This window comes from Lichenostomus cassidix, chromosome 9, assembly GCF_008360975.1.
Source record: "Lichenostomus cassidix isolate B80296 chromosome 9, HeHo_3.0, whole genome shotgun sequence".
NCBI lineage: Eukaryota > Metazoa > Chordata > Aves > Passeriformes > Meliphagidae > Lichenostomus > Lichenostomus cassidix.
The window spans coordinates 24,525,245-24,543,572 of record NC_139490.1 but is presented as its reverse complement, the minus strand read 5'-3'; the positions used below and the strand labels follow the sequence as shown (position 1 = coordinate 24,543,572).

Genomic DNA, 18,328 nt, shown 5'->3' with positions numbered 1-18,328 from the left:
AAAAACAGCTTGAAATGCTTAAGAAAACCATATAAACCTTATTGACGCAGAGAGAAATTACATAAGTGGCAGCAGCATACAAAACTTCAGGGGAAGTCGCCTCTGCTCAGTATTGTGTAGGAAGCTAACAGAAGACTGTATGGTTTCCTAGGCACAGCTACCGTTATTTCTATTTTAGTCTTGTGTTGAACATCTTTCCAGGAAGAACAGATAAAAGAACACACTCACAGACTGCAGGAATGCTGTCCTTGTTCCTGCAGTTTTCCGACTATATTTCCCATATCATTTTAGCAGTGACTGGTACAGAGCCTCGTTGAAACTAGTACAGAGATTTAATAAGCGGCAACTTCTACATTGCTGCCCTTCCTAGATAAACTCTGAATCCCATTGTCTCTCTCCTTATTACACACAGAATCTCAGATCAAGTGTCATGAATACATGTGACCAGATAAATTTTAACCCCTAATGATTCAGAAAAAATAAATTATGTAGGGTGTTTTTTTTTTAACATCAAAGGATTTTCTCTATTTGTTCATGTTACACTGCAATTCAAGCATAAACCAAAGAAGATAAAGTAAACTGTGCTTCTTCAATTTCATTAAGGGAGGAAAGTGACTCAGAACGCGCTCATGCTCTCTTGCCTTTACATATCTTCTAAATTACATTTTATATTCAAGCAATTAAAATTCTGGGTCCTACAGATGGTTCAGAAAAAGAAATGGGACAGTTTGAAAGCCCTCAGAGAGACAAAAGATGTTCTGAAGATGGGCAATGAACTTCAGGATTCCTACCTTTCTCACGCTGTCAGTTGATTGGAGTGGGGGCAAATCCTGTGCAGTTTCATCTACTCCTGAAGTCAGTAACTGAAACTCAGAAGACACCTGGTGTGATTGATATGCTGCTATGTGGTGTAAATTTAGAGCCTGTTCCTTAGTGCTGCATCAAATATGTACCTTTTGAATGTTAATTTTGCATCTTCAATCATCACAGAAACTGAGAAGGAGAACAGCAGGATATCAAGGAACATGTCCAAGGCTAACCATGAAGTCAATAACAAAACAAACCTTAGCTTATTGTCCCAAAGCTTCACCTGTCCAATGCCAGTAACAGCAGCTCAGTGTTTCCTCATTCATGGCCATCAAATCGCTCCTTTTAAAGTAATTTCAATGTGTGCAGTATTACTTTTCCAGACAAACATTTATACATAAATAGCAACCTATATAACTAGTAATATAACAGAGTTATATAATATATAACCTATATAACTAGTAATATAACCTATATAACATAGTAATATAACAGAGAAAATCAAGGTTTAAGAGACATTTAAAAGCCTGGCAGATCACTTCTTTTATGTCTTCTGAGTGATCATGGATTCATCTGACTGTTACTAAATGTTTTGAGAGCAGATTGTTGACAACACCTTAGATTTAGAAATGGCCTTCCATTTATAGTTTCCACTTCTGGCTGAAATAGGAATGCCAGAATTGGCTTTTCACTCTGTATGGAAGGGATCTCTTTCACCTCTGCTGAGGTAAACTAAGACAAAGCAAGTGTCCTTTCTCACAATATTTTTTTACTATCTCATTCAGTTGTAACCTCTCAGACCTGTTATGTTCCCTCCCAGGGCTCTTGTACCAAGAATATCGAGATAAATCTACACGCGAGGAGATTGAAACCAGGCGACTGCAGGATTCACAGACAGACCCTGAGGAGACTTCACCCAGTGAGGAAACCCCATCTGAAGCAGAACCCACAAGTACAGTTGAAAACAAAGCTCCACCGCAAATCAATTTGCTGAGAAATTCCAACTCCAGGTTCAACTTATGGCAGGATCTTCCTGAGGTCCAGAACAGTGGTGTCCTCAGCATCCTCCAGCCAGATGAGATCAAGCTGCAGGAGGTAATGGGGGAAGGCAGAATGTTTCTTAACTGTGTTGCTGCTTTAAAAAGGGAGAGTGAATTAAGCCAAATGATCAAGATTTAAAAACTAAAAGCTTCACAGCAGTCACAGACATTTTTCTATATACTGTTTGTGCTGGACACTTCTGTAGCAAAAGGAACTTCTTTTCCATTTTCTGATTCAGTGTTAGGAGCAATATACAAAGAAAGAGGGATAATGAGGAGGTTTTTACAAAAGAGCTATTGTTTCCAGTGTACATTAGTCCTCTTCTGAAGTTACTAGCAGGACACATTACTTTTCACCAGAAATCTTAGAAGAATTAAACCGTTAACTACAAGGTTTTGAATATGATGGCATTAATAGAAATAGAAGAGATAGAGATTGATAAACGTCCTTATATTTAATTGTTGTTACTTTGAGTCTATTGCAAACGGTAAAAACTAATGAGAGGCATATTTGCATATAGCCATGCAGTGCGATGACATCGCTATTTTAGAGCCATACGCTGTTGACTTACAGGACTGCATCAGACTGTGAAAGGAGTGGGTGGGGATAGCTGTCACAAGTGATGACAACATCAGTCACACGATAATTTACTACTGGTTGCTATTTTGGGTAGTATGGGGAGTGTGAGTGCTCTTTATCACTGTATAGCTCTGCATTCATAGACAGCGGTGGAGATGGCAAACCTTGTTTAGTGTGTGGTGTACATTGTGGTGTGAGCAGTGGGCTTTCCAAGGCTGAATCCTGTGACTCCGACGGTACTCCTGGGTGACAATTGCTTCTGATGAGGTGGTTGTGGCAGTGTATCTGCTTAGCACTGGATTGTACCCAAAGTGCTGAAAAACATCTCGGGGTGCAAGCAGTCTCTCCTTAATTGGACTTGCATGATCCATGCTGATGAACGCCTTGTGCACACAGTGCCAGTCCTGGCTAAGGCTGTGACTGTCAAAATGGAAAGGCTCATCCTGTGCACCCCAAGGGTATGATGGGCAAGGCTGTGTTATTCACATCCTTAGTGGAGGGCACTGGTATTTATATATAGTAGCTGGGGCTGGCAAGCACTGGCTGTTAGTGTGTCAGGGTTAGGGCTGAAGGTGACTGAAATGATTTGTTGCTTTTCCATGTTCTTCTTCTGTGCTGGTTATTTCCATATCAGATTTGTTCTGTTTACCTGGAAAAGCATGGTACTTCTAAGTGCCAGCATTACAAACACAGTCTGGCATCTGAAAAAATTACAACCTTTTCTTTTTATTTTTGCTTCAAAATGAAGAATCTTTGACAGAAAAATATTTGCTTAAAAGTGTGCATTATAGATTTCAAAGCTTGCTGTTTCTGTTAAGTTACATTCATTACCTGTGTGTGTTTTAAGGAAAAAAAATCTTTGTGATGCCAAATCCCAGCATTAAGTGTGCTCAATTTTCTTCTCTCTGTTAAAACAACAAGAGAAATAAAGCAGCTGGAGAATGGGACAGTGCTACCATAAAGAAGTGCTGTGCCTTCTCCACTCTTTGTTTATCAGACCTGAAATTTTCTTCCTGCTTGTTCTGGGATTAGCACAGTAAGAGATAATAAAATCTCTCAAAGCCAGAAAGCTGTGAAATTGGCTAAACATTGAACTGATACAGTGGAGAATTTGCTTTCTGAGGAGCATCAAGGTTAGAAAACAAGAAGGGCCAGAGAAATCACTGATACTATTGAAGAGATGATGTTGAATTGATGTTGAATTGCTTGATGAAGCAAGCAATGCTTCCTCCTGCAGTCAAGGAGCCCTACTCATGTTGGATGTGAACTGTGAGAGTGAGCTGTATGTGAGGGCTTAATTTAGTTAATGTAAAATGTTCAGCTTCATGAAGGAGAATTGGAGAAACTTTCCTGAAGTACAGTACAGTAGAAATTCTGGAGTAAACATCTTAAGGACAAAACTGTACTATTCTGACACATTTTACCTTCAAAGCTGCAGTAAACACAGGGACTAGAAGAGCTTGCACATCTTCTGCCAGGAAAGGTGAAGTAAGAGTATTATTTTGACCACAGGGAGAAATACTGGTACACAAATGGAAAGAAAGTTGAAGTTAACACCCGACTTCATACCTGAGGAAGGGAAGACTGCCGTAGCTATGGCTACAGTGACAGAGCAGGGCTTAAACAGTCAGAGAAAAAGTTGATCATCTGAAATAATCTTCACAGTGAAAGAGTGTAGAACAAGAAGAGGAATCTGGTGTCTCTTAACGGAAATAATGGAAAATTACTGAGTAGCTAATCAGTGAAAGATAAAAAAAAATAAAGACAGGTTTTCAAGCATCAAAACAAGAAAATTGACTGGAAGAGCTGTGGATTCTTGAAAAGTGTCATGGAAAATTATTTGTTATTGTCCCCATTGGATCAAATGGGCCAGATATATTCACTATGGATTTCATTATTTCTTTAGTATAGCCTGCATTCTGCATGTGCCCTTGCAGGTCTAGCACCCTCCACTATGGCGAACAGCAAACACACAAAAATTCTACAGCCAAATTTGGCAGAAAAAAACTCCTGGCTTAGAGTCTCTGGAAAGCTGCAGTGCAAAATGATTGGAGGTGTCAATCTCCAGGACACCTGGAAGGGACATGCTGTCCCACCATGTCCTGTATATCTTTGCCTATTTCCACTTCTCTTGTTTGTCAAATAAAAATGTACAGTTAAAGCTGTAAAAGTTGCATTTAAGGACTTTTGAGCCAGTCACATAGAAAGAGAGAGGTTCTCTCATGGGTTCACTGGGTGCCTGGGTCAAGCTTTTGGGAGAAGCTGAGCTGATACTCCTTCACTTTTCTCATTGGGAATCTGGCCTTGAAAAAAATCCAGCATCCTCTTATTCTTTAAACACTGTCTGTTCCATGGTCACTGACTAAGTTCATCTGTATCCACACCCTTTGCTCTGTCTGCTTTCTGGGGTCTGTGCAGGCACAGTCTCCTCCTCTGGTGCAGGAAAGGACCAGTTGTTTGACTTAACTGCCCGCTGGAACATTTCCTACCAACCCCACAAGAGCTGAAATAGCACTTCAACGACTATTTTAGCAGCTCTGGATTGAGTAAGTCCCTCCTTGCTACGCCCATCCACCCGAATTTTGGACTATAACACAGTGTCAGGGACACAAACCAGGTCTCTATCTCAAGTTCTTATGTGATGCACAGTGATATTTCCAGGAAAAAGCCAAAATTGATCATTGGAGAATTCCAAATCATGTCTTTAAAGAGAAAAAAAAAAACCAACAACCAAGCCACAAGAGAGACCCCCAGCTAATTTAGAAGATATTTTTCTATGTTCACATCAACAAAACCCACTGCATATACCTGTGGCTCCATCAGACCTCCTCAACTCTAGCTGGGCCCCTGAAGCTGCTAAGAGCTGACAGAGCTCAGGGGCCAGCACCTGCACTGCCTGGCCAGCTTCCCCCTTAGCAGGGTGCAACAGAGGAGCTGTAGGCAGAGGGGGAGCATTGAAGCAGCTTTAGATTCAAGGAAACCACACTTTCACTGAATTACCGAGAGGTTCCTCTCCTAGTAGTGGCAGCATGGGGAAGCTCCAGGACAAGGAGCCCAAGATGGACCTTCAGCAAGAGACGCCTGGATGATCTAACAACTTTTCACAGTTTTGAAGCTCTTGCGAGGCTCTTCAGTTAATCTTACTTCAACTAAAGGATTCAGTAGTTGTGTAAACACCTTTTGTATCTACCTCTGAACAAAGACAAGAAATACACAGAGAGTAAGGGATCTCCAGGTCGTAGTAGAGGACTGTCCCTGCAGCACTTGCTGTAGGTAGAAGACTTTTTATATTTGTCTCGTTAAACTGGTCTTTGTCTCTGAATCAAACCACCAGTTTGTCTTTCTGCTTCCACAGATCACATCCATGGTCTGAGGAAGCCATGCTTTGCTTCAGAGTTTTCTCTTCTAACAGGATAAGCAAAGGCAGGCACTTGGAGATTATTTATGATTTCTGGTAGTAGTTTGGGACTACTGTGTCTTGTCCTGGTCCTTTGTGAATTGGGGCAGAAAAGTGTATGGCCAGGGCTGACCGGGGAGTCTCGTGGACAGTAACAGCTGTATTTCCTCTAGGTCGGGGCTAATGGCTGTGGGAGGAAAACTGCGTTGTTGAAGTCACCCTGTAACAGGTGGCAAATGCATTGTGGGCTTACCTCTTCCTGTAGCCTGGGCCTGCGTGGTAGGTGCAAGGGCTGTGATTGTGCAGTACAGATGTTCTCATTAATGCTTGGTGTGCCTCTCTGTATAGGTAGAAGGTACCTGCTGATTTCCTTCTTTGGGATTTTCCCCCAGGCCATGTTTGAGCTGGTTACTTCCGAAGCATCATATTACAAGAGTCTGAATCTGCTGGTGTCTCACTTCATGGAGAATGAACGTCTGAAAAAGATCTTACACCAGTCTGAGGCACACATCCTCTTCTCCAACGTGCTGGATGTCATGGCCGTCAGCGAGCGGTAAGTCAGCTGCGGAATGGCACTGCAAGCAATGGCTGTAGGTAACTGCGGTTGTGGAGGGATGGAGGAGCTGACTTCTCCTGGGAATTGCCCAGGACAGATAGGTCACAATTAATATGGGTGCTGGCTTTCTCATCTAGCTTCCTGTTGGACCTGGAGCAGCGGGTGGAGGAGAACATTGTGATCTCGGATGTGTGTGATATTGTCTACCAGCACACAGTTAATCACTTCTCTGTGTACATCACCTATGTCTCCAACCAGACCTACCAGGAGAGAGCCTACAAGCAGCTTCTGTGAGTTCTAATACTTGTTGCTGAACTATTTTGCAAAATTGTACAGACCACAGATTTAGCTGTAATTTTGATATTTATGAGAAAGAGCTAGATTGCAAAGAAACAGGATTTCCAACTTCACCAATTTCTCACTGCATCTATAAAAATAAAACACAATTAAAGGTAACATGGCAAGTAAATTCAAAGTCAGCACTTCTCAACTGTAGGAAATATTAATGGTGCACACAGGGCCATGTGCTTGGGAAATGCACATATTTTTAGACTGGAAGTAGAGGCAAGAGATGAAAAGCCAAGAATATAACACAGATCTCTGATGACAAGACCAGCCACTGCTTTTCCCAGCCTTCTCAGCAAGGCACTTCACCTTCCCAAAGTCCATAAGTAATTCTTTTTCAAAACACCATGATTTTCTTTAAAAACGAAAAAAAGCTATTTTCTTCGCATTCTGGTGTTACACACACAGACCCAGGCCTGAGGATATAATCGAACATATTTTTGTAGTATTTTTCAAGTTTAGCAAGTCTTTTGGTCCAGTAGGAATTCTCTGATACCAGCTTAAAACAACGAGTGCCCTACAACCTTGTCTTTGAGAGGCAGAGTCAATTTTTCTCTAGTTACAATGTACTGGATTCTTTCAGGACAGCCCATGCTGCAATGTATTTTCTCCTGTAGCAGCTGCTGGTTCAGGGGAGTGTAACAATCCCTAATCCTTTCCTTTCTCTGCTCTTCAGCTTTTGAGGGGAAAAAAAAACATTTTAGGGGCCTCTGCTGAGCTTGGCCAGCTGTTCTCTTGAAAAGAAGGGTACCACAGGGTTTCCTTCAGTCAGAGGTGAGCAATACAGCTGCAGAAAATAAACAGTTTGCCTACAGCCATTATCTAAACACTTAAAAACAAAGCAGCAATAGGCTGGGTTGAGTTTGAAAAGAGAGTACTAGGAGACGATGTATTCCTAAGTGTGAATTCAGAGGGCAGCATTTTTTTTGCCTGTGGAAATACATGAAGCAAATTGAACAGACTCCCTTCCCCAGGCTCCCAGCTAGCACAGGAATTTTGCAGCACTTGGCTGAACTCAAAGCCTGAGGTGTGTCACAGTTCCCCCTGCTTGGCTATTCCTCAGACACATGCAGACCCATTCTGCCATGAGTCAGACTGTCACACAGGGACCTGCTGCAGCAGGAAGGAACACTGTCACTGGCCTCTTTTGAATGCTGTAAGGAAGACATAGTACAGACAGGTTTTGCACAGTTAGCAACCTCTTTGCATCCATGCTATCTCCATGAGCCAGGACTCCAACAGCACACACCTTGCTCAGGCTTGCTCAGCCTCTGGCTGCCAGGAAGCTTTGTGTGCCTCTGGCAGCCAGGACTGCTCTGCTCCGCACAGCTGTGTCTATAGCTCAGCTGTGCCCTCATCTCCTGAAAACATCATGAGGGAAGGCCCAGGCACGGCCCCTGCCCTTCTCAGGCCAGATAATGATTTCCATCCTCCAGCTAAGCAGTAAGGAATATTCAAGCCAGAGCTACTTTGTGGCTTGTCTTGTTCTTATGACTGTGTGAATTTCACCTTATCACAGAGTTCCAACTGTGTAAAAATATATAATTATGCCTCTGACTCATTTACTTGTACCCACACCACATTCACATACACCTACACACACAGCATATGCTGCTGAGCTGGATATGAACACATGTGAACACTGCCGTGGCTTGTACATTGGAAGTCTGTTTTTTCCCTCCCCCAAGACTATAAATAGTTTTAGATTTAAACCAAAATACATTCAGAGGCATTCAGTCCCCTCCTTTCCTCTTCTCTCCTGTTAGGAGAGGCCAGGAAGCTGTTGTCTCTGGGACTAAGCTGCTTTTGGGTCACCAGCCATATACCAGAGTCCCAGGAAGGGTATCACTCAAAGTTCTCACCCTGTCTATCTCTCCTCTCAGCCAGGACAAACCAGCTTTCCGGGAAGTGATCTCACAGCTGGAGCTGGATCCCAAGTGCAAAGGCCTGTCCTTCTCTTCCTTCCTGATTCTGCCATTTCAAAGGATCACTCGACTCAAGCTGTTGGTGCAGGTAGAGTTTTACTCTTCTCTCTCTCACAAAGGTCTTCTGGATGACTCCTGGAATTTTTCTTTTCAGCAGCTGTGAATGGAGCTTCAGTGCAGCCACGATCAACCCTGGAACTTCATGAAGCCTTTCCACAGAGTCAGACATTCTCCACAGCTACAGAAAAAGGATTTCAGATTTCACTCAGAGACCATCCCCAAATTAGTGCTGAATTTGCCAGATAGCTCTTACTGAGTGAAAGAGTTGAGGAGGAGCTTTGTTGAGCTGCTTGAAGGGGTAGCAACAGTCCATTAACCCAGCTGCCTGATAGTTAGGATGGTGACACACAGATGCAGAACAGCTGGATGACATGGGGATGCTACACCATGGTGGCTTGGACCAGACTGTCAGTTATTTTCCTCCTGTGCTTTGCCAGCTTGTCTAAACACTGCTGTACAACATGCTTCCAGGGATGAGGAAACAGCTCAGTCCCAAATGATCTTGCCCCACTGTGATTGCCAATAACACTGTCTGTTAGTGTCAAGTCTAGTTTTATTTATTTATTTATTTATTTATTTTTATGAAATAAGAATCTGCCTGTTATATTTCTCTTAGATATAAGGTCAGATGGGGACAGGTTTTAATGACAAAGAGGAACTAAGAGGTGAGAGTCACTGTACTCTGTCACCTTTCCTGTAATTAAGCTGACGACCAGAAGTAGTTTGTAGGCTAGCAAAGAGCTTTCTGTCTCTCACATTGGGATCAGCATTAACACAGCCTTTCTTCCCCTGCAGAATATTTTGAAGAAAGTGGAAGAGAAATCTGACAGGGAATCCACTGCCCTGGACGCACATAAAGAACTGGAAACAGTAAGTTTGAATAAATTAACTGAAGGCCATTAAGATTAAACCACAGTGCTCGTTTCATACACACACATCCCCCTGAAAAAATCACCTGCAGACTGCATTCTGTCGTGGAGCTGCTTCTTTGAATCCTGTTACAGTGTTTCATTAGGTTTTTTGTTTGTTTTTTTCCAAAGTCTGAAAGATGGACTAGTCTGCTTGTGCTTAGATGCTGGAGACAAGGAATCCCTTGCTAACTTACAGATGTATATTTCTGCCATAGGAAAGGGAGGAGAATGTTTTCCCTTAGAGTCTCCAAGACCAAAAACTGTTTTTGCAGACACCTGAAGGTGATGAATCCAGCTGAGAGGTGCAATTAGGTGCAGAGTACAACTGTGTCAGGTTTTCTCCAACACAGCATACTTCTTCCTCTGACCTAGAATAACAGTTTCCTGATGAAGTACACAAGCCAGCTTTTAGCCCTCTTCCCTGAAGCTGGTATGTAGTTGTGGTGTTCAGTTGTGCTCATTACTGCTGTGTACAAAACCCCAGGAAGGCAGCAGGATGTTTCCCATCTGGGCTGCTCCTGATATGGTTTGGCAGGATTATGCCATATCTGAATGGTCTGGACATAGCTGGCAGCTAGATGGGCTGGGGCAGTGTTTCAACCCTTCTCCGTCAGAAGCTTGGAACATCTCCTGACTCCTGTAGTTCAACGTAAGTATTTGAAGTTGAAAACTGTGCTAGAACATCAGCCTGAGAATGGGCCTGCAGCTTCTCAAACAAACACCAGAACAGAACAGGCTCTTGGATTTGCCCTGAACCAGTCTGGGAAGTATATGCTTGGAGATCACTAGGGATAAAGACAGGGACCTCATCAATGAAGGATGTTCTGCATTGAGTTAGTATTTGCAGGGTCCCTCTTGACGCATCTGGTAGCCAGTTACTTTTCCATTGGCCAATAGCCTGGGGAAGGCTGTTCCTGTAGCATGCAGATGACTACACCTGCTGATGGAAAAATGCTGGGTTTGTATTCAGTTATCAGTGACTCACGTGATCAGTTTGCTAATTCTTTTGCATAGCTACATATTTATGTGTAAGTATTTAAGCTAAGAGGCTTAATATCCAGCTAGGGACAGGCATCACAACACAGATCATCTGATGCTTATTTTTTCTGTGGGCTTGTTTTCTCTCTATTTGAGAGCCAAATAGCTGATCACTGTTTCAGTTGGTGATATTCTGATGCATTTTGAGTGGCAGAAACAGAGCACAAAGTGGAGCTTGTTCTCCAGAGTAATTTTTCTACCTAGCCAGTTCTCAAGAGAGTTGCTCCTTATGAAACAGGCAGTGTCATCTAGGTTAAGGTCCCTGTAACAGGGTAATGCTTGCACATTGGTTGTGGTTTTTCAGTTAAAAGTTTGTACTCAGAACACAGCTGGGCTCTGTATGATGAACATTTCTTTCCCTGGAACATTTCATAGCCCATAGCACACATCTGTTGCTGTGTGGCAGAACTACAGCATTTGCATTTTTGAAAAGATGTTTGGCTTCATTCTCTCCTTGAAGATGATGCTGCACATGTACCTCATTTCAAGCGCTAGGAATAGGGAAAATGAGATATATGGTGTGTCAGGATCTGCTAAACAAGCTGTTCCTTTTGCTGTGTAACCAAAAGCACTGTTTTATACTGTCTGGTTCAGTAACTGAATGTAGCCACCTAACATGTCCTCTGACAGTCAGCTTCCACCTGTAACACCTTCTGGATGTTTGGGAGCTTTTTGATTGTTTGGGTTTTGGAGTTTTTTTTTCTCGTCGTCTTTTTCATGTGAACACAGTGCTGATAGAAGAGCTTGGCTTGGTCAATTCCTATTGTAGCAGGGCACTTACCTGATCACGGTCAGGCTTTTCCATGCTGTCTATCACCACGTACCTGCTTAAGGTCAGCAGAGGCAAACCTTTGTGCTCTCTTTTCCCAGGTAGTGAAAGCATGTAATGAAGGTGTCCGGAAGATGAGCCGAACAGAGCAGATGATCAGCATCCAGAAAAAACTGGAATTCAAGATCAAGGTACAAGCACAAGCTGGTAACCCTTTGCAGACAGTGAACTGAAGCACCCAGATGTTACACGTACATGACAGTAGTAACCCTGCTGCACTCCTCTCAGAGGGTATTCAGTGGTGGCTGGTCCATGCTATTGCACTCCAAAGCCTCCAAAGGGGCTGCTGCAGGCACAGCACCCGTGCTCAGTGTGTGTGCTCAGTGCACACCTGCTGCAGAGGCTGGGGCAGCACCAAGGCCAGCGTGGTGTGCATGTATACAGGTGGGGCACGCTGGCATCACCTCTCCTGTGCACTGTGCTCCTCTCCAGCACTCGGGTCTGGCTCTTTCCTCTTACCTCTCTTCAAAATGCAGGCCAGTTTGGAGTTGTTATTTTATATTACAAATTATGTTAAAGGTAGATGAAGGCTACAAAGCAAAACACTTCAAAACTGAAAAATACCCAAACAAAGACTGTTCCACCATTTTAATTCTTTCCTGTATTTATGCATTATGTACAGTCTCTAAATACTTGCTGTTAATCTGTTTCAGCTCCACTGAGAATTACTGAATCAGTATTTAGGGGTCTGACCAGATCTCAATTGATATATAGCATGAAATTCCAGTGCTGAGTATAAAGTTGTCAGTTCTTTTCTTGAATGCTATAGAGGTGCTTCTCAGGTCTGTCTGCTTCACAAGCTTTAAGGATCATATTTAGCTTCCCAGCAATCTTTTTATGTACTTGAACAACTGAAACAAAAAAAATTTTATTTTTACAGTGCATTTTTACTTTACCAGTGCATCCGGGCTAGACCACATTCCACAGGACAGCAGTAGATAAGGGAAGATAGACAGCTGCCTCAACCTCTTGTAAAGCTGAGGCTGTAATGACAGGCAGGAGCTGGCACAGGTAGGGCTCTTCTGGGGAGAAGAGTGCAAGGAGTTGAAAAGAAAGACTGTGCCACCATGCATGTGATTAGCACTGGGAGTGAAGATGGAAAGAGTAGCTGTTATACAGATATTTTTCACTATTTCAGTCATTTGGAAATGTAGTGTTCTTCTACTACAGGATATGCTTTGTTCTGGCCTTCTTGGTTTTAGCACAATGAGTGTTAAAACTCCAGCGGAAGTGCTGTGGTAGCTGTGTGGACAGTATCTCCTCCTGACTGGGATAGACCCAACCAGAGGAAACTTGTTTAACCTGGGGTTTTTTGTAGCCAAAAGGCCAAATCCATGGTTTTGAAAGTCAGTCTCCCTCTCCAGGAAAGTTCAGCTCAGGTGATGGGATCTCTTGGAGAGAGATCAGGGCCTAGGCTGTTGTTTCATTCCAGCACTTGCCACTCCAGCATTGCCATCCTCGAATGTCTGTCCATCCTCAGGCCCCTGCTGCACCCCTGTCTGCGTTTTGTCACAGTGTGTGGATAGGCAGAGCACAACTGCCCTCTCCTTGCAGCTCTGCTCCAGCCTCTGCAGTGCATGTTGTGATGATGGGAACTCACCACCCTTTTGCATCTCTTGTTGCATTCAGCATCCTGACCACTTAAATTCATGGGTTTTTGCTGCTTTCCTGAACTTTGCCATCTTTTCCTTCCTTCTAGTCTGTACCCATCATCTCTCATTCCCGCTGGCTGCTGAAGCAGGGGGAGCTGCAGCAAATGAATGGTCCAAAGACATCACGAACACTTCGTACCAAGAAACTCTTCCGAGAAATCTACTTGTTCCTTTTCAATGATCTGCTGGTGATTTGCAGACAAATTCCTGGGTGAGTGCAAAATTCAGGTAGTACAAAGGATACTTCCTTAGTTCTATTGCTCCAGGTTTATCCAAGCTGTGATGCTGTGACCCCATCCTGCTCCTCAGGCACAGGGAGGGCATCCTCACCTGACCTGTACACCTCCCTTCAGTAGTCACCTTGCCTTTGAGACAGCTGACTCCTCAGGGGTGGCACAGCTCTCTCCAGCTGAAAGTTTATTGCAAACAGGAGTTAAACAGATCCCAGACGGGATCTGCCAGCAGAGTAAGAGACCATGTATTGAGCAGTTTCTGCAGTGTGGCAACGAGTTACATTGGCTGATGGCCTGACCCAGGAGGCCTGTCTTCCTTTCAAGAAGTGATTTTTGACTCATCTCTGCCCCAAGAACAACTCAGATTTAGTCAGTTAAGCCTCTAAGAAAGCCGACTAGAAAGTTTGAGTAGCAGGGAGGTGTATAAATTTTGCCTTGAGACCAGCGGTTATATTTGACACAGTGTAACCTGCCTCAGGAGGAGGAGAAGGATGTCTTGCTGAGTATTGGGTCTTGTGCAAGCAGACACTGGAGAAACACAGCAGCAGAGAACAACACGCTCTTTGTGGCGTGACCTAGACCAACTGGTAGGGAGCATCTTGCCCATCCACCTTTCCTAATGAACATGTCGCTGCAGTGTCTGTGCACTGGGAAATGTTTTGCTTCTGTGGCAACTTGTATTCAAAAAACACAGAGGCTTTTTATGAATAGGAATGAATTAAGCCTCGCAGTCCCTTTTGAGGGAGTGCAATCTGTGTGTTGGATGTGGGGAGCTTGGAGCAAGCAACTTGTTCCAGGCCATGAAGGATGCCCAGGGCAGAGTAAGGAGAGGGTTCCTTACTTTGCAATGGGTTTTCGTAGCCACATGGTCATCCCTTCCCACAGCAGGACATCTCTTTTAGTTCCTGCCATGCAGCAGTTTCTGGTCTGTGTCCTCAGTACAGTTCTGGGTGGCTGAAGTCAAAGTCTCCTGCAATAACCACAGTTTTTCCTAATCTCATCTCTACCCTCTCCCAGGGACAAGTACCAAGTATTTGACTCTGCTCCCCGAGGGCTTCTTCGGGTAGAGGAGTTAGAAGATCAGGGGCAAAGTTTGGCCAATGTCTTCATCTTGAGGCTGCTGGAGAATGCAGATGACCGGGAGGCCAGCTACATGCTGAAGGCATCATCCCAGTGAGTACCAGTCACCCTTCCAGTACTCAGCAGTGCTCTCCCCAACACCCTGCCTGCATGGGGACCAGCTGTCCAGGCTTTCCAGGAGTGGGCAGGTGTTACGATCTAATTATTAAGGTTCTTTGGAAATACCTCTGCCCTAATTGAGGTGCAAACGAGACCATATGCCAGTCAATAGTATGGGTTTTATTTGATAGCAAGTATAAGAGAGAGAGAGAAAAAGAGAGAAAAGGAGAAGTAGGAAAAGAGGTGGGGGGGACAGAAAGAGGGTGACAGAAAGAAAATATCACCACCAGTGGATCCCTACGGTGTCACGTTGATCCTCTCCAGCTGGTGTTCTTGGTGGTGATGGTCCCTGCGGAAAGCACAGAATCTCATGGGCTAATATACACTTAGGCCAGGTGGCAATGTCCAGGCATGTCCCCCCGGGTGAGGGGGCAACCTCTAGCAGCAGACTCTGCTTGCATCACGTGCAGTCCTGTGGATGTGGCCAGTGGGGTTGGGGGCTCCACAGCTGGGCCAGTTTGTGTAAGGAAGGATGGGTGGTCAGTGCCTCTGACCAGAGGTTACACAATGCACCCCAAACCTCCTCCCTGCTCCACCTCGGCTGGGGGGAAGTCTGTGTCTGTGAGCTGTGCTCTCCCCCACCCCAATACTCAGCCAGGGATGATCTTCAGTGCAGCTGAGGTTTGGCCTTTGTGGACGTATACCTTTCCCTCAGCCTGAGATTGAACAATTGGTTTCCCTTTCTCTAATCTCAGCAGTTTGACTCTCAGTCCAAAGTCTCAGTCAGGTATCTTCAGGGAGGCTTCTTTAATTGTAGCTTCTTTTATAATGAGCAAAACTTTATATCAATGTTTGAGGCATGATCTGTTTCAATCTCTGACAGCAGGGAGGGATCCTTCTGCTGCAGTGGGGCAGGCCCTACCAACTTCTCTGCCCAGCATCACTCACCCAAGGCTACTTAAAGGCACTGGTCACCTAGGCAGGTTTCTCTCCTGTATGGTGTATTTGAGGCATCCAGGGTGGAGGACAGACAGGCAGTTCCTGTTCTGGATCAAAGAGGTCAGAAATAAGCCCAGGCACAGGGGCCCAGCTGATTTACAGCCTGAAGCATATTCAGAAAGTAAAACCAAGCAGGGTATACACAAGCACACTACAATGGCTCCACTGACTCACAAGGATCATGGCCATGACTGACCAGCCCTATGAAGCAAAGTGTCTCGTGCTAGTAGGTGAAGGTGGGAGAAAAGGCTGCTTCCTCCATTCCTCCATAGCCAATGCCAATCTTGTGCAGCCCTTCTGCTGCTCAAGGCCTCCTTGTCTCCCTGGATACAGGTTTTCTGGCTCACTGATTTTTCACTTCAGGCTCCAACAAGCTCAGCCTGGGCAAATGATTCAGCTGTACTAGCACAGACCTGATGGTTTTGGAGCCCAGGGCGTGGCTTTCTCACTGACCCAAGCATTATCAGGCCCACATTTTCTAGGCACAGCATCTGTGCCACCAGCTAAATAGCTCCTAGAGACAATGCATATCCCCAGGCTGATGTTATCTGCTGTCGGTAGGCTGGTGTTCTTCATCCATATTCCTAAATGAACACCAGCCCTGGGGCTGCACCCTGACCCCCCCAGCACAGCATCGGCATCAGGACAATGAGCCCCTAGTACAGTGAGCAGCTGCACCTTCTCCCCAGACATGTGGCTGCAGCTCTGCTGCACTGAAAATAGAGATGTCAGTCACACTATGCAGGGCAAGCGCACATGTGACGTCTGTGAGGCTTGGCTGTGCAGCAAATGATAAACCAGGCCAGGATTTGCTCAGCTCAGGAGAGGCAGTTGCAGGTCTGTGCTCTGCATCCTGTCCTGTCTTCTAGGTGGCCACGATTCAGAGCACGGCTTGCCAACAGGTCTTGAGCACTGAAATGTGACATAGTAACTGCTGAAAGTTGCTGTTCCAGAGCTGCAGGAATGATGAAGTATTGGGCACAGATTGAAAAACTAAACAATTAGAAGAGATACATGGCTGCCAAACAGAGTCTTCTGCATCTGTTCCGCAGCTCTTGCAGCTCTTGCATCAGGCAACAATGATGTGCTCAGTGGCAGCTTGCAGTTCATGCCCCAGGTGGGCTCTGCCAGGAGCTGACAGTTTATTTGGACACAACTGATTGCACTGATAGACCTGGAGTGCACGTGGGCTCCTTGCAGGCTGAGAGGAGCTGGGCACTGTGGGTGGACCCACAGAGCCCTGCAAGGATCTGTGTGCAGGGCTATCATGTAGACACGGCCACAAGCACAGCAAGACTCTGGGTTTGACCTCTACACGTTACACCTCCTCTGTGCACAAGGCCCTCATCCTGCACATCTTCATGGTATGACCTGCAGGTGTTTCCACTGCATTGTGCTTTATCCCTGAAGTACAAGGTATTTCCACCCCCACAGACCAACCTGCCAGTAACTTGTCCTTTACATTCCCCTTTCAGGCTCCTCTCCTCCCAGAAGATTCTCCCATGGCTTTTCATGTGTGTCAAGTTCAGGCTTTCAAATCACATGAGAAGTTAGAAAATTATGGCTCTCTGGCAGCCAGGAGCACAGCTGGTCCTCCAGGGAGGAGCTGGAGCCTGTGAAGGCGAACTGCTCCATTTCCAAGTGGCTGAGGGAAGCCTTGCAGGGAGCCACACCTGGGTCTTCTCCAGCATTTGTGAGATCTTCACCCTCCCACTGCAGGTCCAGGTTTTGCAGTGTGCTGTTCACATGAGTCTTGCTGCCAAGCAAATGGTACCCTTGGTGTGCAGAAGTATTCTTCTGCAAGGGAATTAATCAGCTCTACTCTTTAAATGTTCCTACACAGCAGTTGCAGGACAAAATGGTTCCTGAAACTGCTTATATCCAGGAGAAACTGCTCCTGTTGACCAGCCCAGCCAGGAGCTGCCTTCGCTTGTTAGTTCTCAGAGAATGGCAGGCCCCCAACCCCGCTGTTGGCTCTGTGAAGCAGGGCCTGGAGCACTGTGCCATGTGTGACATCCTGACCGGGGTGTGCAACAGTGGGGCTCAGCATCATCACTGAGCCCAGGACTGCTGCTTCACCCTCTGAAAGGCGACCGAATGCCGAGAAGCAGCAAAGAAGGGTGAATGGCCGTGCTGAACACGATCCGGGCGAGCCGCGGCAGCAAGGCACATGGGTGAACTGCGGCGCCCGGGTAGCGCATCGAGAAAGCGGTAGAAACAAAAGAGGCGTAGGCTCTTGAGCTTGGGATTCCGGGAGGTTTATTGTAGGATTGCAGGGAAAGGCGAAGGGCAGCGAGCAGGGCAGAGAGCAGGGGTCGTTAGTGGGGTAAGAATCCAAAACGCAAGAGCGCAGAACAGAGGACTACACGGGGTTAAAAGGGGGGGAAAACGGGGAGTGGCCAGCCCCGAAGGGCCAACCAGGGAAAGTCCAAGGGGAGAAGGACAAGGGTACAAACCAGTGACCGTACAGCGAGGGAGGGTACAAAACTTTTAAACCAATAGGGTGTTTTGCTGGGGGAAACATTCTGGAGTATAAACCATAGACGGGATAAAGGCAGGGACATGCATGGGGCCAATAGACTTGCTGCTTGGGGCATACTAAAGCCTCCAGTAGCAGGGTCCTCTGGGTTGAGACTAGCCAGTCTCCCTAACCTCAACAGTGACGGCTTGCATCTCAGACCCAGGATTCTTTGTCCATAGTCACTGACCCATGGGGCTGGTCGCCCAGGCTTGTCTGCATACAGGCCACTGCAACACAGGACCCTAGAGGGATAGGT

At 45.5% G+C, this 18,328-nt stretch overlaps 1 protein-coding gene across 3 annotated transcripts in view; it reads left to right on the top strand.

Moving 5' to 3' along the window:
• NGEF (neuronal guanine nucleotide exchange factor) overlaps positions 1-18,328 on the top strand; it is a 50,124-nt gene that overhangs the window by 27,789 nt on the left and 4,007 nt on the right. For all 3 annotated transcript variants that reach the window (XM_085070030.1, XM_085070031.1, XM_085070032.1), the window contains exons 7-14: positions 1,628-1,902; positions 6,217-6,377; positions 6,518-6,670; positions 8,609-8,738; positions 9,506-9,580; positions 11,530-11,619; positions 13,188-13,351; positions 14,391-14,546. In XM_085070030.1, the coding sequence (XP_084926156.1) occupies positions 1,628-1,902; positions 6,217-6,377; positions 6,518-6,670; positions 8,609-8,738; positions 9,506-9,580; positions 11,530-11,619; positions 13,188-13,351; positions 14,391-14,546 (1,204 nt within the window). The remainder of the gene's footprint in view (positions 1-1,627; positions 1,903-6,216; positions 6,378-6,517; positions 6,671-8,608; positions 8,739-9,505; positions 9,581-11,529; positions 11,620-13,187; positions 13,352-14,390; positions 14,547-18,328) is intronic.